Genomic DNA, 27109 nt, shown 5'->3' with positions numbered 1-27109 from the left:
TCCTTAACCGACATCCTGTTAGTTCACATGTAATGAGTCAGCAAGAGTGCACTGCATCACCTTATTTCCTTGTGATTGATAAGATTATCAGCACATTATGATCATGTCGGGGGGTCTTCAAAGTGTTCACAGAGAGATTACCATGAGCTAATCATGAGATTTTAAAAAAAGAGCACCGACACTGCAGTCACTGAATAGTAGGAAGTCCGATTGATTACTTAAAAACGGTCACACCCATTTCTTAAAGCTCACCAACTATGTATATAGGCTGTAAACAACAGGCATGCACAGTTTGGTAGGAGCAGCAGTGTGACAGACTCCCTCCACATTTTATCTTAAGACGGATATCACTTGTTTGTCTTGCAGAGGTGTAACAAGGTAAGACATTTGAGTTAACACAATGCTATATCACTGAATGAAGAGACATACCAATTTCGATATATATTACATTTTTGCAGTGCATAGTTTCTTGTTCATGCAACGTAACTAAATGATATTTCTTTTTTTTGCAGAATCGGAGTTTCAAAGCCTGATTCTTGGAAAACATGGGGAACGAAACATCCAAGAACAAAGAGCTTACCAAGGTAGCATTTTATTCAAAGTAACAAAAAACTGTGATGTTAACCCTATAACTGAAGTATCTATAACTTATAATACATTTTAATTTTCTCATGGAAAAGCAGATGCTAATGGCTGTTTGGACCACATATGTTATCCCATATTTTTCTAAATGTTTGATTGTTAGCAGTTGTAAATGTAAATGTAAAATCAGTGTTTTGTTCAAATAACCCACTGTAGATAATGTCTTGTTAACTGTGGACCAATCTATACAGTATCTCTTTATTACTTTTTTATAGAATGGGAGCATTTCTGGGAAGCATAACAATGGATCAATTAATGGCATCTCTACAAACATCAAATCTAATGGAGTGGCGACTGTTGGTGAGTGAGATCTGTTTTTACTAGAATACCTAATCATGTTTTAACTTTAAAAAAGCATGGTAGAAATATGTCATATACGGTATATACACATTTGGACACAGTGCGAAAATTAACTTGTTGTCTTCAAATGTTGAGAATCTGAGGATGACAGTCATATTTGTACTGTTCTTAATATATTAAGCTGTATATTGCTTATTGGGAAAATATTATACACTAGTCTCTGACACATAAAATCAGCTGATCGATGTTGGATTAGTCCTTTGGACTTTATAACACTCTGTAAACACAGTGACTCCCAGCTGGACTGTGTCTTGGGACTTCCAAAGTAAACCTTAGGCGTAGTCTCATGCAGTGACAAGGAGCAACTGTTTATCCTGTCATGGTGTGGTTTGTGTCAGTGCAGAGACAATAGTGCTGCAGGATTCCCACTGTCACCTGAGTTTGTCTAAAGCTAATGTTGGCGACGGAGACAATTTCACTTTCTCACACATAGTCCATGTTTACTTCATGGAGACATGGAGCAAAGTAGATATCGTGCATAAGTTAAATATTGCATTCAAAGAAGTTAACATAAAATAAACACTGATGTGTAATATAAATGACAGCTGCAAAAATATTTGGTAAAGCATATTCAAACACACGAATAATTATTAGATAAGATGCATTATTGTAACACAGACTTCACATTACAGACAAGAGAAAAACATAAAATAATCAACTAGCAACATGTAAAATATTTGTCAGAAAGTTAGGTAATTTCAGGTTCCAATCTTTAATTCCCAACCCTTTTTTTTTAACCTTGCCACAGAAACAACTGAGCCGGACTACATGATAGTCGAAACCGACTCTAAATCTGCTGCAGCTCCGATTATTTCTGAGCTCCTGGAAACCATCATCCAAAAGGAAGAAGTCAAGGAAATAAATGAAAGTCCACCAGATGAAAGTCTTCCTGCCCCCAATCCACAGACAGTAAGTGCAGATTTCATGTTTGTTTTCAAATTTAATATTGTATTCTTTTTATCGTCAACAAATACCATGCCAAGACCTAAACAAACATGTGTTGCTCTCGTCGCCAAAGCCTGGTTTATCGTATTTCTAATCCAAACCGTAAAATATTCCAGTTCCTGTTTGAGTAGCATTTGCTCAAGAACTACATTGACCAGCTTTTTTAAAATAATTACTTAACCCTTTTCTAGAAACGAGCATTTTCTTGATTAGGACAACATTATTGTGTCTATTTTGTGCCTTGGGAGGTTGGAGAGTAAAGCTGGACGTAATTTCTTTACTAACAGACTGCTGCTGCTGTAACGGCAACCTAAATGTATGTCTTTTGGCCAAAGAAGAAAAGGGGGGAGGGAAATCCGAGAGCCCTGAAAGAAGAACTAATGCATTGTTGGTTTGGTCTTTTGTCATATTTGTTGACTGTAAGGGAAATAAAGAAAAATGTCTTATCCTTCAATGTTTTCTAATCTCCAAAACAATCTGCCTGCCAAATTGACTAATATCACTTCGTAAGGTAAGCCAATTTAAGGGGTATATAAACCAATCCACTAACAAATTGAAACAAAAAGATAGAAAGAATTTCTGCAACCAAATAAATAAATAGTCTCAATCAAATGTGATCAAGCACATGGTTGTGATATATGTCACGGAACCAATTCATTTTTAATTTTTAATATTTTATCTAAACACCAATGTTGATTTTCATGATAAAGGAGTCGGACACAAGGGAAGAGGAAGCCATCACCGTGATCATCGATGTGCACCAAGACGGCTTTGAATACCCACTTTGGAAAGCTGAAATATCAACACAAACGGACAGAACAATTGAGGCACATATTTCAACGCAAACTGGTGAGGATAATGTTGATACAACCACCTATACTGATGGTCCAGTGGAAGTCATAATGGAGGCATCGCAAGAAGATCCGCCAAATGGGTGGGCATTTTTCATTGCGGGGGTTGTTGAAGATACTTTGAATGAGGAGCACTTAGACAACCAGACAGCTGGGATCATCAATGAAGAACTTGTCAAGGAGAACATAGTGTGTGAGAGTATATTGTTCAGAGAAGAATGGGTGGAAGTTATCTACATCATAAACTTCAATGAATCTAATGTGGTCACTACTGAGGCCCAGGACACAAATGGTGTCTCGTCCCCAGATGAAGAGCCAACCAATACGGTGATGGAAACAATCCCGGAAGTGGTTTGTGAGGAGCAAAATAATTCAACTGCAAACCAAGACATTTCTGTCCATCCTGTGACAGTTCTGTTAGTAAATGTGAAATCTGCCCATGAAGAGGTTAACAAAGAGGATGCTGCTACAGTTCAAGATGTACCAAACATATGTGAAGTTAAAGGACTTGCTTTAGAGGAACTATCTGTCCCTCCTGTGATGGTACTGCTGGTAAATATGGAATCTGCCCATGAAGAGGTCACCGCGGATGATGCTCCAGCAGTTGAAGATGTACCAGAAATATGTGAACTAAAAGTAATGGCTGTAGAAGAACTTTCTGTCCCTCCTGTGACGGTTCTTCTTGTAAATGTGGAATCTGCCCATGAAGAGGTCACCGCGGATGAGGCTCCTGCAGTTGAAGATGTACCAGAAATATGTGAAGATGTGGAATCTGCCCAAGAGGTCACTGCAGATGATGTCGTTACCGTTGAGGCAGTACCAGAAATATGTGAAGAAGAAGGACTTGCTGTAGAGGAACTATCTGCCCCTCCTGTGACAGCACTGCTGGTAAATATGAAATCTGCCCATGAAGGGGAAGCCACAGATACTGCAGCTGAGGATGTACCAGAAAGATGTAAACAAGAAGTCCTAGCTGTTGCAGTTGAGAATGTACCAACAAGATGTGAAAACGTGGAACCTGTCCACGAAGAGGTCACCGCAGATGATGCTCCTGCAGTCGAAGATGTACCAGAAATATGTGAACAAGAAGTACTTGCTGTATTGGTACTTCCTGTCCCTCCTGTGACAGTTCTTCTAGTAAATGTGGAACCTGCCCATGAAGAAATCAGCGCAAATGGTGTCGTTGCAGCTGAGAACATACCAGAAATATGTGAAAATGTGGAATCTGCCCAAGGAGAGGTCACTGCAGATGATGTCGTTACAGTTGAGGTAGTACCAGAAATATTTGAACAAAAAGTTCTTGCTGTTGCAGTTGAGAATGTACAAGAAATATGTGAAACCGTGGAATCTGCCCATGAAGAGGCCACCTCTGGTCATGCTGTTGCAGTTAAGGATGTACAAGAAATATGTGGACAAGTAGTGCTTGATGATGAGTGGGATAGATGTCCTAAGGAAGAAGTTATCATTGTAGAAGCTCCGTCCATTGAGCGTATCACCTTTGAAGAACTTCCTGAAGAAAAGTTATGCTCTCATGATGATGAAGAAATGCTTGGATATATTCTTGAAGTTATTACTAGAGATATGAATGCAGAGGTTGGTGAAGATGTGAGTACTGATCTGGGACCAGAGCAAGTTGAAGAAACAGAGCCAAGTCATGTCCAAGATGATGATGAGATGATAATGGCGGCAGCGATTGAAACCCTTTCACTGGAACTTGAATGTTTTGCCATCACCTCTCAGGAATCTCTTGATGATTCTGCGGATCATGTCGAAGAAGAGGTGATCACTGCAACTAGTTATTTACACTTATCTGGAGAACAAGTAGCAGGCCTAGTGAATCCAGAGGAGCCAGTTACTGAGATGACCACCGAAGAAGCAATAGAGGCTTTATCAAATGAAATGGAAGCAGTGCCAGAAAGTGTTGAAGAAGATACGACAGGAGGCCAAGTCATCGGGGAAGACGGTTCTGAGGAAACTATGGAACAAAGTGATGATGTTTTGGCTCAAGCTGTAACACCCGAACAAATCCCAGTAGAACAGGTAGAGGAAACCCCAAGCCCACTTGACGAGGATGCAACCAAAGAGTTGTTGAGGAACACACCAGAAGCAGTTTTTGAAGATATTTCGGGGCTGCTTGAAGTTACTGAAAACATAGTTGAGGAACCTGCTGACGTGCCACCAATGGATGCCACAGAAGAGTCTGAGCCTTGCGTTTCAGACCAAGAGGAACTCGTAGAGGAGAACATCTTCTTAGCCGAAATGCCAATAGATTCAACTCATGTTGTTTCTGAGATGTCTATGGAGGAGAATGCAAGCCTTCCTGAGCAACCACGAAATGGCAATGTGTTGGTAGTCCTACTCGAGACAATCGAAGATGAAGTTACAGAAGAGATCATGCAAGAAACAGATCATTCTGGTCGTAGTTTATCTGCTGAAGAGAAGAACTATGCTTTTCTTGAGACCATTGTAGAGGAAATCCTCACAGAAGACGATGATGAAGCTGAATGTGACCTTGTGACTTCAGAGGAGGACTCTGAAGAGAATTCAGAGGATGAATCAAGTGGGACCTCCACAGATTCATCACTGGACTTAAGTGTCACAACCACAGACATGGAAGCGTTATTGGTCAGGCTGCAGTCAGCTTGTGTGGAAGTTGTTGAAGAATCAGCATACGTATAGGCTTGGTCGTTTCACGCTATCTTTAGTGGGATACGAAATTACTCTTACTATTAATGTGGCTCCAAAGGAAGAAGAGCAGTAAAATGTTGAATGAATGAAAAATATTGATCAACCTCTTAAGGAAATCAAGTGTTTAACGTTTTGCACCAGGAGTTATACATAGAGGTAGCTGTTGTTGTATCGGCTAGTAGCAAACTACGTACATTTGAGAGTAAGTTGCCATACTAAAATAATTTAATTTCTTATTTAACAGTTGATGTGGCTAGTTATCTACTTATCTATTTCGTCAAAGTTATCATGAGTTTGTATCTGTTTATAAATATGTTGGGCAGCTTATTTTTTTCAAAGAGGTTAGTTGTCCTTTTAGTTGAACAAAACAAATAGAAAGCTCTAATTCAAAGTAATGTTTCTTTACTTAAAGAACCTTTAACTTTTGTAATGAACAAAAACTTTACTATGAACACGTTTACTCAAGTTTAAAACACAGGACAGAGACCTCCAATATTTTGAAAGAGAAACTTGAGTGCAATGACCAGTGATTGTGATTGGCCCTCCCTGGCTGGCAGTCCCTTTGCTGCATAAGTGAAGATATGTAGTAGTAATTGCAATTTGATTGTAAATTGTATGTTGTGTTTTATAATAATTAAAAGCAGTGTTATTTATATATCATCAACACAAGATGAAATTGTGAAGTTTTGAAATGTTTTCCAATAAAATGAAAAATGTAAACATCTTGTTCATTCATAATTTAGTACATTTCATCCTTTTCATTCGTGTTTAGTGACAAATAATACCAACTTTCACAAGAGAAAGAGAAGGGTTTAAAAACAAAACATTCAAATTAAATCAGTCCACACTGAAGGAAAATGGTATGCAAAACTATGTATTATATACCCACCATCATGTCACAGCAAGGTATTTGAGTTTCCTCACATTTTCCAGGGCATAACTCTCACACATTGTTGAATATCAATGAGTGAGGGGTGGGACACACACATTAATAAAAGGCTGATTGTTGACAATGCCTCGAGTAGGCAGAGGCATGGTTGGAATTGTGCTCCCATCTCAATGCTGCGATTAAGACACTCACTGCTTGCATTATCAGCTGTGGGGCTCTAACATAATTCTCAAAGGCTAATTCTTTGTGATGCTGTATAGGGGACAGCTAACTTAAAGCAAGAATCAGAATCACTACCGGAGCCGGAGAGTGTGACTCTAGACCTGTGTCCAGTTGAAGAAACAGCTCCTGAAACTGTCAACGGAAACATTCAACCGGTGGAAACCCAAAAGGCAAGCAAACCAGAGGAGAATCCAGTTATGAACTTCTTCAAAAAAATAGTAAGTGACACAATTTCAGAAATTAGAGGCGGATATTCAATTGATATTCCAAATTGTTTGAAAAAATAGACTGCTGTGGAAAAAATGCATTGAAGAATTTGCTGTAGTGTAAAGGAAGGAAACAGATCTACCATTGTTATCTGTAATTATTACTGAAGTCAAACAGCTGCTTAAAAAACTCATATGAATATTTTCACATTTCTCTTAAAGCCTTACTGAAACCAAATCATTTAATGTAAAGCAGTCTTAACTAATTCAACAGATGCTGCGTCACATTTTATTGGTGATTTCTCTTGTTTTATGTTGAGGTATGTGAAAAGGGACAGATAAGATATCCATGACAATATGACAGCATTGATGGAAAACCTACAACAATTAGCTATTGTATTTCCTCTTCAACATGCTGTGTTTGGGACATTTAAAGAGTTACCATTGCTCTAGCCCCATGCTAATCAAGTCTCTGAACATGCGGGAATGTGGTGGCCTATTGTTCGAGCCATAGTGTGAGCTCACAAGGGGGGCCTGTGCTGTTGGAAGTTGAGATTTGTGAAGATAGAGCGAGGGCAGGCCTACGCCATCTCCGCAGCACAATGGCTGTCACAATGACAGCGCACGTACTGTATGTGCTCTGTCAGGGACCTGAGAGTGCCTCAGTCAGCTCATCATAAAGGCCTGTGTCTGCATTCATGAAAGGCTTGTATCTAAATAATATTTATTCTGTTTCTATAACATGGGCGAAAGAACGCTGACTTTGTTCTACACAGCTTCAGTGCAGGCTATAAGAAATAACATATAACATTTGAAAGCTAGGCCTTTAGTTTTTCTATTACGAACGGCACAAATAAAAAAATCTTCCCTTGTTGCACAGGTGACTCTCAAAGTAACCAAGGAAACAGCTACTCCTGAAGCCACAAAAGAGCAGGTGAACAGATGTTTTTGAAACATTAAAAACATGTTTAAATATTAACTGGCCGTTGCTAATTAAGAAAGGTTTTAATTTTCTCATTTTCATTTCTTCTCAACATCCAATGTATATCATGCTTTTTTTTGTTTAGTTGCATCAGTGAACTCAAGCTTGTTTGCACATCTTTGTTTGCTTAACTTTATTCCTCTAACTGTTTCCTTTTTTCTGTTGGCAAATAGTCCCAGGAGTGCCCACCAGTGACAACCACTACTGTGAGAACATTCCCCATGAAGTGTTATAATTCGCTTTTATTTATCTCGAAAGGATATCTTTACTGGACATTAGTTGGGTTCAGTTAACTTCCATAAATGCTACTTTAATTGCTAGTGTTTCATTGTACACACACATTCTTTTCATTGTTTATTTTGGACTAAACTTACTTGCTGATAACTGGTTTGCATTCATCATTGCACCTTAAATTGTAATTGTGTACTTTATCATGTATGTAAGTGTGGAGTGTTTTCTTTTAAGCAATTATTTGAACACTCACTCTCTGAATAGGTTGCACAAGTATCTGAGCCGCCCCCAGCACCCAAAGGGGGGATGTCTATCCCACCACCACCTCCTCCAGAGCCACCCAAAATGGAAATCAAGGCAGAACTAGCTGCTAAACCTGCCAAACCCACACTCAAAGAAGAACCAAAAGCTGCTGGAAAGTCACCCAAGGCCTCAAAAGGATTATCAGCCAGAGTCAATCTGAGCAATCTCTTCCGTCCAAAGGTAAATAAACAGCAAACCAAAGATTGTAAAACAAGATAGTTACGTAAAGGGGTGGTTATTCATGTAGAATTGCAATGATACATGAGTAAAATCTGAGTATAATGCAGAGTGAATGTGAATTTGAGGTACTGCTAGGTCTCAAGGCATCCAAGGGCAAGAGTGCTTCAGCAAGTGGAGCCAATGCCAAGACTGCAGCAGTGGTACAGTAGATTATTATATTCTCTGACCATGGCTCTTCCTGTTACTAACTGAACAAGAGCTGGTCTGTCTGGACGTGGCAAGAACAGAACAAATAGCTGTTTTCAAATAGGAATAAACAGCAAGTGTAAGATAGTATTTATTGTGCCTTGAACCTCACCCAGGGTATCAGATTGTTGTTGTTCTCTTTCAAAGATGTGACTTGGATGTGACATGGAGATACATGTCCAATAATCACATAAATATTTCCGGAGGAAACTGTGTCAAGTTAGCAGCACTGTTTGTACCACAATCCCCTTTCCATGATGTTTGCACTATTTAAAAATGGTATTAGTGATTCATTTAATTCACACAAAATGTCAAGAAAATACATGTATTTTGCCTGCATAAAATTAGATGAGGAGATCAACACTACTCTTATGTTTTTGCACTAACTATCAAGCTACAGTGAGAAAACATGGAGCTTAGCTTAGCACAACAACTGGAAACAGCTAGCTTGGCACCTGGAAAAAGAATAAAACATTAAACTGACCTATGAACCTTTAGACAGTGCACTTTGAGTATGTCCAGTAAATTCACACTGCATACTAAGTAATTGTTGAAAAATCCTAAACAATTAGACTGCGATACATACTCAATTTGTTGTCAGTATAACTAGGCTATATTAGCATGTGAATTCAAACAAAGCCCAATAAATAGTTGCAGCACATGAATCCTATTAAACAACTTCTCATTTGTACTCACTTTATGTACAAATCAAACAGGCAACATACAGTGCTATTTGCCTACTTAAGAGCTAGCCGATTCTTCCTGCCTCCAGTCTTTATGCTATGCTAGGCTAACCACTTTCTAGCTACATACTTAGCTCACTGATATGAGAGTGGTATTGATCTTCTCATCTAATTCTCAACAAGAAAGCACATACACGTTATCAAAAATGTCAAACTATTCTTTTAATCTTTTTATAATGACAACATTTCCTCTGTGTTTAAAGGACATCTCCTGTCTATCATGTTGCTTTGACTAACAATATTAATTCCTCCAATGTCCTGCAGAAAGTCAATGATGAACCACCAGAGCCAGAAGTAGAGGTAGAGGTACAACCAGTAGTAGAAGTACAGGTAAACCAGAGTGCATGCTCAATCTCATCAGGAGTATTCAGGGGATTGTGTATTTTAATGTGAGTTTGAATATCAAGTCTTTCACCAAACCCGCACAGTGGGTATTATTTTAAACAGTCTTTTACAGCTGTGCTCATAACAGACATACCATATAAATAAAAGCACGTTCAAATCATCTTAATTTGCATCTCTTCAGAATAAAAAAGTAGTTTTGCTCTGCAGGAGACACCAGAGGAGACACCAGAGCCAGTTGTAGAAGTCCAGGTAAAACAAGTATGAGAGTTGTAAATCTCAGGGTCTTTTTTTTTGGGATTGGAATAGTCGTCTGATGATCTGATTATTCTCTGTTTTCATATGTTGTGATTCATTTGCATCTGCTCAGAGTGAAATTAATGTTCAACCCACTAAGACAGCAGAGGAGGCTGCAGAGCCAGTTGTAGAAGAGCAGGTAAATCAGCAGGAAGTGCTCACGAATATGAATTCCTAATTTTCCTCACTTTACAGGCACCTCTGACGTGTTATTGAACCAGCTATCAAATATTATGTTAAACCAAAAATAATCTTTCACCATTCATAATATTCATTTTAAAAAATGTGGCATTATTCTTTCACGTTTTGAAAAGTTTTAAGCAATTCAAATAATGGTATAATTCCCGGCAGATGGAGGAAGAGGTACCACAGCCAGTGGTAGAAGCTGAGGTAAATTAAAGGATGTCAACATTTTGGGAAATACTCTTAATTGCTTTCTTGCAGAGATTTGAAGATCACTCTCATATCTGTTCGTAAAGTATGAAGCAAAAGCTAGCAACCGCTTAGCTTAGCTTAGCATAGGCTGGGAACAGCTGACCGGCCTCTGTCGGAAAGTAAATAAATCAGCCTTTAGCCATTTAACATTTCTGATAAAATCACTACATTACAAAACAGTGTGATTCCATAACTTTTGGACAGCCAGGCTAGCTAGTTGTTTACAGAGCTCTCAAGTCTCACACGCATTTCACTCCATTCACACGCTCACACGCCACACCTTGTATTTCTCACGCAGAAATGTCTTTCCAGGGTACCGCCCACCAAGTTGCGCCGCAATTTTGTAAACAACAAACTAGGCTTGTTTGAGACGCGTGCACTCCACTAGCACCCCCCCTCCCCCCGTTGACATTCGCGATACAGAGGGCTTCATACTCCACTAGCACCCCCCCGTTGACATTTGCGGTACAGAGGGCTTCATGGGAACTTTGATGGGAGCGTGAAGTTGGAGTAGGCTACCAAACACCGCTGCCAAAATCTCACTCTGAACTCTGTTCAAAACTTGAGAGCCCTGTGTTTAAATTAGTTATGCTATGCTAAGCTAACAGTTTCCTGCATCCTATATAATTAGGTGTGAAAATTATATCAATCATCACATTTCTTTGCAAGAAATATACTTTTCCTGATGTGTCAAACTACTTCTTTAAAGGAGTAATCTTGGGTGGTGTCATGCACTTTTTCTATTTCCTTGTGTTGCTTTTCCTACAGACGATAACATTCTATCTTTTGTGCATGATTTTCTGGGATTCTCATTCTTACAGGGACAGGTTTTTATCCAATTCTTCTTCCTCCTCTTCTGCTCTGATCCTGCTTGGATCGTTTCCAACCCTTTTACCTCTTCTTTTGCTTCACAGGTGGCAGCTCCTGTTCTCACCCTATCCGCTTCAATCATTGCCTTGCCTTTAAATCATCAATACCTCATGATATGTATTGTCTTCTCTGCTGTTTCCATTAAAGAAGGTGGATCCCTCAAAAGCTGGCACCCTGGAGGCCGCCTTGAAACCCGAACCTCCACCGCCTGTTCAGGAAGAAAAGAAAACAGACTCAAAGCCATCCTTCTTTTCCATGTTCAAGTCCAAAGTAAGGACCTATACACTATTTGACAATATCTTAGAAATATGGTGGAATTATTAGAGAAAGTAACAAGTTAATGTGAATTTAAGGTATTCTTAAACCACATGACCACAGGCAACAACAACTGGAGTAATCAATACAGTAGCATGACCTCTCGAAAATAGACGCAATATTAACCAGATGAATACAAAAATGTATAACATCTGGTATTAATACCTGCTTTCAATCTGTTTTTTTCTCCATGTGTCATTATATTTGAGAATCAGAACAGCACATATCAGTGCATTTACTAAGACACACAGGATTCTAACATCTGGTACATCTTAATGTCACTTGATCTCAAAGTTCAAGTTTCAAGGCTTTTCTTGTCATGTGTGGATAGCTACAGTGTAGTTATGACAATGGAAATCTTAGGTCACAGGTTCCTCCAACAGATCAAAAAATAAAACAGATAACATAGTCCAAGTAAATAAAATTAAATATAATAAAAACAGAATATGAGTTCAACTGTGCTTATGATTGGTGCACATCACACATTCTAAACCAAAGGCTGCAATAATTCGTTTTTCATTCACTTTCAGGCCGCTGACCCCAAGAAGGCGCCCCCTTCCCCCGCTGCAGCAGCAGAGACAGTGAAAGCCAAGGAGGAGCCCAAAGCAGCAGCCAAGTCAGAGGCGGTTGTAGAAAACAAACCCGCTGCAGTGGCCCCTCCAGCTGGAGAAGATGCAGCCCATGCTCCCAGGAAACTGGAGAAGAGGAACTCCATCCATTCGTTCTTTAAAACTCTGGTAAGGATGGTGTCCCTCTTCCACTGAAGTTACTGACGCTTTTTCTGGTTGAATGGACCTTTATATTGCAATTAGTTGCAGCTTATCTCCACTAGATGGCAGCAACAACTTGTAAAGTAACCAAACGTGTGGGCCATGTTTGCAGTGCATATTGTGAATTGTTTGTGTAGAGTTTGTTTTTATATCTATTTGACTTAAATAAGTTGACACATATTCCTTTCATAGTAATCAATGCAACTGAAAAAAGGGGGAAGTGCTTTCAAAAGTAAAAAAGAACTAAAATTAGAAATTGTTCCCCACAATATAATTGAAAAAAGGCTTCTAGAAAACTTAAGTCAAATGCAAATACTCATCTAATGGGTTGTGTTCAGATGTGGCATGCATAATATGGGTCTTCAAAAACAAGATTAGTAGATGGAAACATTTACAATTGTTTTCCCTTTCAACTTCAGGGTCAGAGACGTAGCTCGACAGAAGCCGGGGTCCAGACGGAGCAAGTCCCTGCAGCTGCAGCTGAGAAGGCCAAATGAAACCAGAACCAACAGTGAAGTTTCCCTGTACAAAACCCCTCTATCTTTGTTGCTCTTACTCAATCTTTATATCTTTCAACCCTATTGAGTTACTTTAACTACATTTTTTTTGTCTTTGTTACTGTTTAGTTAAAATATGGAAAGAAAAGTGACTGAAAGGGTAGAAGCAAGTCGATAGAAAGTCAAAGTTGAACAAGTTGTGATTTGAAATGCTCAAAGGCGAGGTTGTTGAGATATATATATATATTTTCTGGTCATATACATGTCTTGACTTAAAGTAATGTGAGTGAGAAACGTTTTCTACAGACATTTAATGTGACTCACGGGGTTTGAGCAATAGACAGGACCAGGCTTTGCTTTTAGCAATAAGTTTGTCAAAAGAAAAACAGGTTCAAGTTTTAGAAGGGCGGGAAAAACCTTGGCAATGCAGAGGTTAATATCGAACGAATAGCAACAGAAGTACTTTTATCTATATGACATTATAAGAACATATTCGTATAACAAACTTCACTTACATATTATTTTAACTTGATGTAAACTAAAGCACATACATACACATCCTAACAGTCATGTATTGGGCCATATGGGAAAAATCACAATCTTTACTTATCTGCACGGAAATTATTGTAAACAAAAACAAAATGGTGTCATTGTGCAAATGTGTCCTTGTGGTGCGCTTTGCCTCATATATCACAGTGGCTTAGCTTTTTAATTTGATTACAGCATGTCATTTAAAAAGACGTCTTATGGTGTTAGTTATTTGTTTTTCGACATATGTGCAATTAATATAAAGCTTTCGTTTACCTATATGTATGTATGTGTAACTTCAACTATCTTAAAAGACAATAAATATGTTCACTGTTTGTTTTTTCATCCATCAGTAGAGGAACAAGAAAAACTGGATGTGGAGACAACTGCAAAACATATGTGGCTCAGCAAGTTTTACTGAAATAATATTACATCATATGTTTTATACGATACAGGACTAAACGTGTGAGCTAATGACACATGACATACGAGTCAAAGCTGACTATGTTGGGTGTATAAGTACTACTCGTCTATGTGTTTATCTGTATGGCTAATAGACAAGTGACGGGCATCTGATAGACATGCTCACAAGAAATACAACTCTCCTCCATGAAACACCTTAGAGATAAAAGATATGAAACAAGATCTGAGGAATTGTATATTCCAGGTAAAGGAAGCCCTTAAATATACCATTACCATTTATGATGTAATTTCTGTGATGGATCTCACAGGGCGCAGTCTTTGGAAGGATGTGTTTTAGAAGGTAATGTCTGAGACCCACCATTCACCCACCATTAAGGGATGAGTCTCGGCCCCTGAAGGCATAACTCACGCTGCTCCTTTGTTATCAATGAGACACACTCTTCTTGCATTACCCTCTATAATAGTTGTGATCATTTTAAATCGGGCATCAAAGTAATTGCCGTGGCACTTAGGGAGGAAAAAGTGAGGTATTGCTCTCACGATATGAAACATGTGGTCCATTCTCTGAGGATTGATTTAAATTAAGATGAACGTTTTTGTCTCATTGCTATGTGCGAAAAAACTCATTAGTAAACATAAAGTCATTCATTATTTACATGATCTTAAATTCAAATCCTTTAAAGCACCACGCCAGCACTTCCTTATGTCTTCTCTTTCTCATGCAGTGATTAGGAAATTTACTCGGCCTATTTTGCCAAAAGAAAATGCAGATGACGGCTGCATGTCGCTACAAGCAGTCCGCCAGAGCTGTGGGTGTTTCAAGGCAAGGCTTTTCTACACAATCTTTATTTCATGAGCACAATCACAGACAGAAATGAACAGTGGAGTTATAGGTATGGATTTTACAATGCGTGCAGATTGTACACCCTGCATAAGGTCCTATTGACCACCATGTTGCTGCAGTTCATCCCAAGACAATGCATGGGACTGTGTGAATGCAGCGAGCTCAGAGGGGGAGGAACAAGGGAACAGTGGGCAGGGAGGCTTGACAGGAGGCCTGCTGTCAGACCCAATGTGCATCAGGGCACTGCTCGCTGCAAACAGTTCTGTAGAGTGAGGAAACATTAGGGGAAATCATCCCAGGGTCAAACACATTCAGATTATTCGCAGTGATCTTCCCTCCAAAGGACAGTCCTGATGGTCCTGCAGGCCCAACATGTGTGTTTGTGTTAGGGAGGCTTCCTCATGCAGATGCTTTCAAGTGACTTTTAGGGCTGGTTTTTGTGGGGCTTTTCAGGGGAATGTGACATCCTGCTGCAGGGACAAAAGGCGTCTGTAGTTTGATACCACACATGCTATACATAACTGGAGCTATTTTAATGCCTCTCTAAATAAAATACATGTTTTCTGTTCATTGGTGTTGTTTGTCCTCAGATAAATGGAGTTGGCTATGTTCAGTTAAAAAAGCATTTTAAATAAGATGAATTAAGAAGTACTTTATTGATCTCAATTTGGGAAATGTTTGCGTTGCAGCGGGATAAAAAGACAAGGCAATGTACATAAGAGAAAAAGACTAGAAATAAACAATCCAAAATATTTCTGAAATAGAAATAAAATAGCATTAAAAAAGTAAAAGATATACATGTGGAAATACAAACGTACAGGAACTGATTATTAGAGCCAATCAGCAGATGAAATGCTTTCATTTCCTTTTTTGTACCCGGTTAATGTCTTGACGAGTGTTTCGCGAGTAAACAGACATGGTAAATTGCATTTTGATGTATAAATTATGTTTAAAAGAAAAACATCATTGAACAAATGCGGCCCGTAACAAGGGATTATATGTTTCTGCTACAGCAAATGCATGACAAATGGTTTTTAAACATTCCTGATGAATGTAGATTATTACATTTAGATGATCAGCCATGAAGATATCCATCTAGAATACATATGGTTTGCCTCAGACTCATGGACATGCATCATTAGGATGAGGTTTCTCATAGCACAGACGGATCAGAATGATTGACTACAGAGCAAATGCGTCTAAACCGAGGTGTGGCATCCTAATCTGCCAATTTTAAATGTAAGATTTTTTCACATGTTTCCAGGCGCTGTATTTTATATTTGAGATTAAGAACAGGAAAACAGCATTTTGTTAGTTTCTCCTTGTTTTGATGATTAGAAAAACCTAATATTCCAAATAGCAGTATTCAACAGATGCATAACTCTCGCTATGTTTATCTAAATAATAATGGCTAAGAAACTATTCAATAGTTATCTGCATATTTGTTTATTTCTGTATACCTTCATCATAGTGTATTTTCCCAGTCCTCTACGTTATAGACTTTATTTCTTTTATATATTGTATTATATGGGTCAATATGGGATACTGAAATAGTCAGTATTGAATTGACAGCAGCGCACTAGCAGCAGAACAAAGAGCACATCCTCAATATCTCCTCAGGAAATATACAAAGTATGTCAAATATTTGCATTACTCAGAAAAAAGGAATGCTTTTTGGTCCTGATCAAATGTGTCACACTGATGATCCACGACACAACAGCTGGTTGCATTGACTTAACATTGCCGGCTAGGGGTGAGAAAGGAGATAATATATTATCAGTGTCTCTCAGGATTATGAAAGAAGCCGGGCGGTGAATCTGAAGGAGAACAAAGCAGTCAGCTGCTCCTGGCACGTCGAGACAAAAAGAAGCAACCTCAGCCTTTCCCCATTCGCTGATCCGGTTCCTCTCAGGCTGTCTGTCTCCTGAATACATCATTACTAATTCGAGCATTCAAAGATTGCCACTTTACCTTTAATTAAAAGGTACACACTTCTGGTTTGAATGCACACATGTATGTTGTTGTTTTTAAACAATCTGAGACAATGAGTTTGCAGGATTGTGGATGAGAAATGATATTAGCATAAAGTCAAACAATAGGACACGGTTAATTGAATCAGTGAACAGTAAACAATGTTCGCCCACTTGTTGCTGTCAATACCACTTCAGAAAATGAATGCTATGTAATCAACTGCATTATAATTGAAAGAAAATCTGGTTAAACACAAAGCTACCACCACCTCCACATAGATGTCTTTTTTTATGATAGGCTATAACATCTCCTGGCATTTTCATCATGCTTCTGCAGATTGATAGCCTTTCACAGAGCCTTTGTGGCCGCAGAACAATAGGAAATGAGCGGGAGGCCTCCACGTGTCACATGTGGTGCCTTTGATTAACATACTAGACTTGTTTGTGTAACAGGATCTTGGGGTGAGGAAGGAATACCAAAGTACTGAATCAGTATCACAAGTCAGGGAAGAACATGTAAGTGGTTGAGTCCTAATAAAGGCAACTGAATGCAGGATGATTCAACACTGTACTGGGAGAACATGTGGGCTATCTTTTGGTATTTTTGAAGACACTTTATTTAAATGTATCTTTTTAAAATGTGACACTTAAATGTAATTCATCAGTCCAATATGTACAACTGATGCCATGGTGAATATGTTAACTAAAATGGCTATACAACAGGTCGAAATCCTCCAACCCAGAACATTGAAATAAAGTGACCAACTGAAGAAACGCACCAAAGTGAATGGAAATACATATTGAAAAAAAGTATACATATTTGATGTACAGGAAAAGGAAGAGAATATGTAAGAAAAACGCAGCTGACTGAATGAAAAATACAGATTAAAAGAATAAGTATTATATAATAAAATATTTGTGATAATGGAGACACAAATCAAAGAAAATGGAAGAAGAATGAAACTAAATAAATGAAAACACAAAGAAGGACATTGTGGAAAAATAATAAATACAATATGTATAATATTACTGATAACGAAGTTTATTTATATAGCACATTTCAACACAAGGCAATTCAAAGTGCTTTACAAAAATGAAAGACATTAAGAAACATATTATAAAATGACATTTAAAAACACTCACTTAAAAGCAAAGATACATGAATAAAAGTGACAGTACACTTAGCTCTGACTCTCAATCATTGCTAACTTTTTAGTAGAAATAGTTTTCTATCTCCTCCATTTCTTTGTTAACTTGTCCTTTAGTTATTTCAAGTGTTTCATGCTAAACGAACCCCCCTTTGGAAAATTATAATCTGACCCCACGGTACCTCTTTTTTATTTTGAAATGCACATAGTTAAGTTTACCTTGTCTTTCTAGGACTTTTTTGGTATCCTCCGTGAACCAGGGACTTGAAACCAAAACTAATTCCTGTACCTTTTTAGTTTTCTCCGAAACTATTCCTCTTCTCTTTAAATGCACATTAGTTAAGTTTAAGTTGTCTTTTCTAGGACTTTTTTGGTGTCCTCCGCGAACCAGGGTCTTGAAACCAAGACGCCACACGTAGGGCACTTTAACCACCTACGAGGGGACTTTAACCGCAATAATGACTTTAACTACCTTTGGGGGGACAAGGCAATTCAAATGCTTTACAAAAATGAAAGACATTAAGAAAATGGCATTAAAAAGCAAAGATAGTAAAAGTTACAGTGCAGTTTAAGATATGAATATATCAATTAAAAGCAGCGAAAAAGAAAAAAGAAAGGAAAACTGCACTAAATTAATGAAAAATAAATAGGTTTAAATAATAAATATTATATGTAAATAATACCGATAATGGCGAAAAAAAGGAAAGAAAACAAAAGAAAAAAGCAACAAAATAAATCAAAAACAAATAAGACGACATTATGAAAATATAATAAAAAGTATATATAGTAAGTATATTGATGATAATGGAGATATAAAAATAGAAAACAAAAATAAAATAAAAACTGAAGTTCCCCAACACATCTTATGCAACACATGGCCTATTTAACCCAATACTTGAAGTTACGAAACAAACTATACAATTGTTTTTACTATAAGATATGTTTTATACATGACAAGGGCTATTCTTTCTGTATCTGGCCTTCATTGGTGCCTTTGGAGACGTCTGCTTGTCAAACCAGCAGATTGTGTTTTAGGAACAGCAGATCGGTCTGACCTGTTTTGTAACAGTAAGTATAACAAAACCATTTTTTATATGGGCCTAAAGGCAAAACCCTATCACTGCCTATACGAGAGGGAGGGTAAGAAAACAATCTAGCTAAAAACATTTGTCTTTGTTCACTGTTCCTTAACTGGGAGTGGTTACTGATAAAATGTTATTTCTTTTTATGAGACATTACTGCCACTAGGGTGTGTGTGTGTGTGTGTGTGTGTGTGTGTGTGTGTGTGTGTGTGTGTGTGTGTGTGTGTGTGTGTGTGTGTGTGTGGCTCAATAATGAATGTACACTGAAGTCTACTGAATATCCTCATTGATTATACAATGTATGGCTTTAGGCTGCCATCAATGCCTGGTGTCTGTTTGTTAGGGTGGAGGAGGGGCTTTCTATTTAACTTCACATTACCAAGTGGGTGTGATTGTCTATATCTTATACAAATCAGTGTTTTCATGTTATGGGGTGTTTTGTGTCAATGCAACTTTATAGGGACTTTTCATTATCCCTGTCATAATTTAGTATTGTGATTAGACTTGTTAGAATAGTTTATAAGGTTGGACATGCCCCTATCTAGGCTGTAGGGACTCTAGGGATCCACCCCCTCTCTTGATGATCAAACACATGCATTTGCATATGGCTTTATAAAAGTTATTTTTTTTAGGTCACCACAAATCAAATTACACATAAAACCGTCATACTTTAAGGTACTTTTTGCATCTTTTATAAATGGGAACTAGCCGATTTATATCATGACTCACTCGACCAACCTGCTTCTGCAAAAAAAAAAAGAAGAAAAAAACCTCATGTAACTGTGAAAAGTTTGAGGCACCCCTCCCCCATCTCCACATGGTGGCTGATGCATGACGTGAGAGCGTGGACGGAGGGTTACACTTTAGGTAGGTTCACTGCAGCAATACATTAGAAACAGTGTTGTTGTGTAGCCTGTGGCCATAATCTGCATAAAGAAACCAATTCGGTGACTGTTTATATACATTAAAGTAGCTTTTAGACGCGTTATCATACGAGCTCGGCCAAAGTCAGTGAAGTAAACACAGTTAGACATAACACATTAGACTGTCGTATAATGGAAGTGTATTATGGGTGATTTAATATACATGACAGTTAATAAGTGTCCAAAACAGCCATACCTGTATCTGGTGACGTAGCAAGATCTCGTAGTCTTACATCAGTCCTACGCATGTATGTTTTCTACCTCATTCGCATTGTTTTTTTTCTTGATTAAGATCTTTATTGGAAAAAGTCATGTACAAACAACATGGCTTTCAGTGTCTTCGAATACAAACTAACAAAAAAGCACAGGTATATACAGAAGAGAAGAATACACGTAACAAAAATAATGATAATATATAATTATTAATATTTAAAAAATATGTTAAAAACATACAACAAAGGGCTATGGTTCTTTACATAGATGGTATGTGTTGTGCTTGACAGTTTCATTGTTTTGTATGAATGTAATGGCATCACTATAATAAAGACACTCATTGTGAAATACATAACATTTACGGTTTAATTCGCGTGTTTTTACCAGGTTTTTACACTTATCTAAATCCCTTTTATGTTATTCGTCGACCACGTGACTGCCCTATAGGTTTTTTGGGGTTGCCGTGCACGCGCTTCCATCTTCCCCTTGTGAGAATCGTTGGAAGAGGAGGGAGCGCGCCTCAGAGTTCAACAGCTGCACACAGTGAGGAGCAGGACTCGAACAAATATGATTCACATTCAAACAATTCAATAGGTGAGCTGTTTTCCCCCAGAACAAAAAGGCGTGTATATGTGAAATGAAGAAGAAGCGAGAAGTCACACACTTCGCTCTGAACTCCTGAATTGACTCGCTCGTAGTATCAAGTGTCATTATTAATCCGGAAATTCTCACTTGGTAAGGTATTGTTTGGTGACTTTCTGCAGTTTTCTCGAAGACAACACAAAGTGTGCTAACGTTTAGGGAGAATTCGAGTCTGTTTTTGTCAACGTTGTCGTGGTTACGTTAACTTTATCCGAGGTTTTAGTTTAAGAAATGGCGTTAAACAAATGAATAATCAACATCGTAAGTACACAATGTATCGTTCATTTGTTGTCATGAAATCCTCGCTAGAGGAACGTGTTTCCACTCAATGTAAAGCGTATTCTTTGAAGAAATCAGCCATTATTGATATATTTAAGTTGATCGTTTAAAAGAAGTCACCCTCGTGTTCTGGTTATTATACACACATAGACATCTTATAGCAACAACGCTTAACATTCTTTGATTTTGGATTAATTTGATTAAACTTAAAGGGTGTAATGTTAAAGTGACTTTGAGCATCCCCCACTCCATAGCAAACTAGTGGTGTTAACGAGGACTGAGCTTACTTAAATAACAAGGTGGCTAACGCTGCCTCACACAAAGCAGGCATGCTCTTTAAAAAAAAATCACACTGGGTCATAATCGACAGTAGCATGGTCCCACCTGGGTTAAGTCAAAAGTTCAACAAGGCAAAGTAATAATGGTAAAGAAAATAGCAGAGGTGGGAGAAGTACTCAGATATTGTATATAAGTAAAAGTAGAAGAGTGTAGGAATACTATGTTACAAGTAAAAGTCCTGCATTCAAAATGTTACTCAAGTAAAAGTAGGAAAGTATCAAAATATACTTAAAGTACCAAAAGTAAAAATACTTATTATGCAGATTGGTCCGTTTCAGAATAATATATGATATGTTTTGATTATAATTATTGTCTGTTTATCAAAGCTGGTAAAGGTGCAGCTAGTTTTAATGACTTTGTATACATTACTGCAGGGTAGCTTGTGAATTTACTCCAGGTGTAACTAAAGTCTGATTTAAGTGGTGATTATATTTCACAACATTAATCCTATTTAGTAACTAAAGGTACAAAATAAATGCAGTGGAATAAAAGGGCACGATTTCCCTCTGAATTGTAGCATAGTAGCATAAAATGGAAATACATACCTCAACATTGTACTTAAGTACAGTACTTCAGTAAATGCACATAGTTACTTCCCACCTCTCAAAGATAGTAACATTTTGCACCAAAGGTGGAGGAAGTACTTAGATTATTTGTTAAGTAAAAGTAGCAATATTAGAGGGTAAAAATACAAGCAAAATATGCATTCAAATTTGTACTTAAGTTTCATTTCCAAAAAAATATAAGCATTAGAAAAATACCAAAAGTACTTGTTATGCACAAAGGCACATTAAAACGGCAAACTTTTTTTAAATTTTTTATTAATGTTGCATTTATATGTTTATCACTTCAATTCTCACTACTGTTAAGCCTAACATATACTAATATATCATAATGTATGTGTCAGTTTATTATTAATCTAACACTGCAAAGTAACTAAATATGTAACATAAATGCAGGGGACAACATTGGCCAACAAAATATAGTGAAGTAAAAGTACCATAATGTGAAAATGTTCATGTAAAGTTCATGTAAAGTTCAGGTACCTACATTATTTACTTAAGTAGAGTACTTCAGTAAATGTACTTAGTTGCACAACCTGCCGCAATGCTGAAGTTTATTGAGGAGATACGGGTGGTTCAATGAAAAACAACAAGCAATGTATTACCAACTACTTTCCCCAGGTGTAACTATTCATTCTAATACTTATTCAATGTATATTTAAATTAAATAAAGTCTGGATTAATAGATATTGAGACTTTAAAGTGGACTGCTGTCTGTTTTGCTTTTGTAGCAATAGTACCTTTTAGTATTAATTGAACTTGCTCTACCAGTCGCTCCACCCTTGGGACAAACAAACATAGAAGTCGATTAGGATTTCTTCAACGTTGTACTATCTGTGTCATCAGTTCATGATACACACACAAAAAGAGCTACTGAGACCAAAAACCAGGAAGTATTCAACAGTCAGACAAAGGGAAAATGAATGTAAGGTTATTTACTCCTTAGAGCTTCCTTATAATTGACAATGTGAGGCAGACAGGCGTTGTTGGCCAGTATAACATCAAAACGTTTGATATCTTACATGTTTGACTGTTTTTTAAATGTTGTTTAGTGCCAATACTTCATTCGGTTTACTAAAAAGAAAAAAAAACATAGTTGTCAAATTTAGTAAAGGTATGTTTTTGTCCAGGAAAGGCTAAAAAAAGGCTATATTGTTTGAATTAAGTGATATTTGAATAGCTTAACTCAACTTTAGTTCACTATCATCATCTACAATTATTTTGAAAAACAATTGTAGCTTAAAGCTTTGTTTTTGCAAATACATATCTAAATGTACGATAGTTCTGATATTTTCTGACTTTTTTGATATAGTGTTGCTTTTATCTAATGTTTTCTACATACTTCACTCTCTCTTTGATATTTTCCACTTACATTATTGTTAACACTTTTGAGTTTCCAAACCGAAGAAAGTTAATTAGTAAAAAGAATACTTGTGAGCAGTACAAAGCCATGTCTGAATGCTTTATCAATGACCTGTACAGAGAGGAAACAAGTTGTCTGTGCAGTTGATTGCTTAAGAGATTTGTTTCCTGTTTCAGTCGAATGGTAGGCCGTTCTCTCTGTATATTTATAAATGTATTCAATCTCCAATTCAGTAGCAGCTACCTGATTCTGTTTTGACATACAGCAGAGTCTAAAGATACTTTTCCTTTTGTTTCAGGTCCCTAATAACTCGGACAGTGTGTGCAGCGTTCCCTCCCCCCCCCTTCAGAGGAAAATGCCAACTCACTCTCTGTCACCGTTTGTGGAGAGCCCAGATGGACTTGCCCAAGATATTCTTTATAGTAACGCGAGCACCCCAGGGCCCGGCTCCAGCATGACACCACACACCACCTACTCAGAGAAGGCGGTGTTGCAATCAGGAGGAAGTGTGCCACTATCTTGTATGTTCTGTGATCACACGTTCACTCACCAGGACGAGTTAGGACCCCACGTTCTGACACAGCACCCCTCCACCTTCTCTGAGCCGGCTGTGCTCAGAGTGGAAGCAGAGTTCAGGATCCCAGGAGAGAGACCCTGGTCCAAACTCAGCAGCATCCCCGTGGAGGAGGAGGAGGAGGAGGTTCGCAGCTGCATCGTGTGCGGACAGGTGTTGCAAGATGCCAACGAGCTGGAGGCCCACATGAGGAAGCACAAGGACTACTTCACTTACTGCTGCAACTTCTGTGGACGGAGGTTTAGAGAGCCGTGGTTTCTGAAGAACCACATGAAGATGCACGTGAAACCAGGAGCAAAGAGCAAGTCCCAGCAAGATCTGGAGACCCCCGCCACGGTCAACGGTATCGTCCAGGACACTCCTCCAGGACCTGTGAGCACTGTTTACAAAATGTGCATGGTGTGCGGCTTTTTCTTCCCCGACCATGACAGTTTGGCTGAGCACAGTAAGGTACACAATCGAGAGGTGGAACCCGGCAAAGATAAAGACAACGAGGAAATGGAAGACACTACTGCCAAACAGGAAACCTTTCTTCACAGTCTAAACCTCATGCCTCGCTCTTTAGGAAAAACAGAGAGATCATCAAAATGGATTCCCCAGCTGGATCCATTCAACACATATCAGGCCTGGCAACTCGCAACAAAGGGCAAGATAGCAGTTGGCCCGAATAATATTAAAGATATCGGCCAGGAAGCCAGCACAGACAATGAGGAATGCGGCTCAGATAAGGAGGAGTTAAATAATATTTGGTCTGAGGGACAAGGAGACAAAACCACCAAAGAAGGCCTCGGGAAGGAGCTCCGACCTCAGGCTGTAGCAGAAAACCCAGCGCCGAAGCGGAGGTCTCTGATGCAAAAAGACAAACACAAAGAAAGGCCAACCACTTGTGAGGAATGTCAGAGGACTTTCAGGACCTACCACCAGCTGGTTCTCCACTCCCGGGTCCACAAGCGAGAGCGAGTGGGCGGAGACAGTCCCACTTCCTCTTTGGAAGGGAAGTTGTCGAGAGTAGGCTCATTTGAGCACGCAGAAGAAGGCTGCGAGGAAGGATTTGAGGAAGCAGCGTTGACAGAAAACCTGGGTCCAGGTAAATGACATTACACTCTCATACTCATACTGTCCTAATTGGGATTTAGGAGTTGTTGTTCATACAAAGAACTTTACCAAGTGCTCCCCCTGCTGATGGGAGAGATTATAACACCTGCTTTTATACTGTCTTATTCCTCTCTATGTATGTTTTTGCGTCTATTTTCAAAGGTGAGGATGGTTTTGATCGATCAAAGGTCAGATCAAAAGCGTGCAGTTATTGTGGCAAATCTTTCCGATCAAGCTACTACCTCACGGTTCATCTCAGGACTCACACAGGTATGTTCAACACGTTTCAATGACTCAATAATGGAAATCATTCTGCCTTGTATTTGAAACTATGCTATAATTAGGTGTTTGTATCTTTGTTTGTTTCAGGTGAAAAACCATTCAAGTGTGCTTACTGCGACTACGCCGCGGCCCAGAAGACTTCACTGAAGTATCACCTGGACCGCCGCCACAAGGACAAACCCTTAGTGGACATCCCTAGCAAACCCACGCCCACTCCTAACGATAAAAAACATGGGAGTGAGGAAAGTCCCGCACCGAATAGATCCAAACTCTGGGTTCCCGCAGCCAGATCGCTCACCAACAGAACGCCAGAGGACAGATTTCAAAGCATAAGCAGCAAGATCGGCAAACCCCTCGCCCAGATGAATGCAGAGTATGAGAATTCGACCGCTACGTCTGCTTACTCCCCGACGGACAGTGCGCTCATAAAGTGTCCCGTACCCGTGAGCCTGAAGATGGAAATGCAGGAGGTAAAAGACGAAAACTGCGAGGAGGACCCGTTAAATCTGTCCTTAAAAGCGTCTCTCTCCGTCCCCGCCGGCCCCAAAAATGCATCGGTAACAATCTCCTGCTCGTTGTGTGCGTACAAAACCATGTACCCCGAGGTTCTGATCATGCACAAGAAGCTCACTCATAGAGACAAGTCAGACGGCGCGAAAAAGAACGGTTGTTTGAAAGTAAAACGTTTGACAGGCTGCCCCCCTGCGCTCGAAGGGAAAGACGTCATCCCCCTTCCGATGATCGACCGGCGCCACCCTCGTCGAACCCAATCCCCCCCCCCCAACCCTCCGAAACCACCAGAAAAGACCCCCGAACCCCCAAAGCCCTCTCCTATCCGTGCACCCGTGCAGGAGGCTGTCCAGGAGACCCAGCGCAGCATCGACACACATCAGGAATATTCCAGGTACACGGAGGTCAAGATGAAACCAAACGCAGGCAGCAAGTTCACCATGGAGCGCACGGCCCCCCCGGAGAGGGTGGGCATCGGGGAGAGGAGTTACCCGGTGAGGAGCGGAGTCATCTGGCACTCGGATGCGGCCCGGCTCTGCCTCTCCAGCCGGTTCGGAAACCTCCCTCAAATGGATTTTGGCGAACCTTCGGGCAAGAGGTTAAAATACGGCGGGGTCCCTACGGGCAGGGAGGCGGACCCCGGGGACATGCTGGGCTACAGAGGAGCAACAGGGAACAGGATGCTCATCTCGGGGAGGAAGAGCATGCCGCAAATGCCGGGTCCGTCCACAGCCTCCGAGAGCTCTCTGAAGACGTCCGCAGCTCTAGGAGGGAGTCTGGACGCTGAGTGGGGCATGATGAACCTCCTGCGCTCCTACTCCCCCAACGAGCTGGCCTCCCTCTACCACAGCACCGCAGGGAACCCCGGGCAGCTGGCCAACCCCAGAGCAGGTATGTTTCAGAAGTCTTTAATTGTCCTGCACCGGGGAAATATACGGTATTACAACAGCAAGAGTACAGTGCAGATTAATTCAAAAGAGAACACTCTCATATTATATAAAAATGAAGGCACACGTTTTTATTAATTAAAACACAATAAGTGGAAAAAAAGAAATAACAGACACCATGGTAAAAAGAAAACTTTATAAATGTAGAAGTTGCTCGTCCTGTTTACAGATTGAAAATGAAGTTGACATGTATTATGTTTGCTATGTTTATTTGTATTTACTTGTATTTGTTTTATTGTGTTGCACTGTTGGAGGAGCCTGTGACCTAAGATTTCCATCGACATAACTTCACTGTACGAATGACAGTAAAAGCCTTGAAACCTTGGATCAAGAAAAGAAATGAGTTTTATGTCTGCATAGCCTGGCGGTT

At 39.2% G+C, this 27109-nt stretch overlaps 2 protein-coding genes across 5 annotated transcripts; both read left to right on the top strand.

The window, feature by feature from the left end:
- Positions 1-292: 292 nt before the first annotated feature.
- On the top strand, positions 293-13877 carry bcas1 (brain enriched myelin associated protein 1). Of its 4 annotated transcripts, XM_010766138.1 has the most exons (15): positions 293-378; positions 513-584; positions 858-942; positions 1751-1911; positions 6636-6815; positions 7684-7737; positions 7959-7991; positions 8281-8499; positions 9753-9818; positions 10041-10082; positions 10201-10266; positions 10479-10517; positions 11580-11702; positions 12278-12484; positions 12937-13877. In XM_010766138.1, exons 2-15 carry the CDS (start codon positions 546-548, stop codon positions 13012-13014), a joined length of 1392 nt encoding a protein of 463 aa, XP_010764440.1. In that variant the 5' UTR covers positions 293-378; positions 513-545; the 3' UTR covers positions 13015-13877. The 4 variants fall into 4 exon arrangements, with proteins under 4 accessions (XP_010764440.1, XP_010764441.1, XP_010764442.1 ...); XM_010766139.1 differs by lacking the exon at positions 7959-7991 and having other exon boundaries at positions 9750-9818; XM_010766140.1 differs by lacking the exon at positions 10201-10266 and having other exon boundaries at positions 9750-9818.
- Positions 13878-20664: 6787 nt separating this feature from the next.
- Positions 20665-26658, top strand: znf217 (zinc finger protein 217; the record flags this gene model as incomplete). Its single annotated transcript, XM_010766143.1, has 4 exons — positions 20665-20739; positions 23630-24992; positions 25163-25270; positions 25370-26658. Coding segments are annotated over exons 2-4 (2703 nt in total), but the record flags the coding sequence as incomplete, so codon positions are not given.
- Between the last annotated feature and the right edge of the window lie 451 nt (positions 26659-27109).

Source organism: Notothenia coriiceps, unplaced genomic scaffold (genome assembly GCF_000735185.1).
Source record: "Notothenia coriiceps isolate Sejong01 unplaced genomic scaffold, NC01 NC01_scaffold00003126, whole genome shotgun sequence".
Taxonomy (NCBI): domain Eukaryota; kingdom Metazoa; phylum Chordata; class Actinopteri; order Perciformes; family Nototheniidae; genus Notothenia; species Notothenia coriiceps.
The sequence above is the reverse complement of the archived record's forward strand: the minus strand, read 5'-3'. Positions and strand labels throughout refer to the sequence as shown.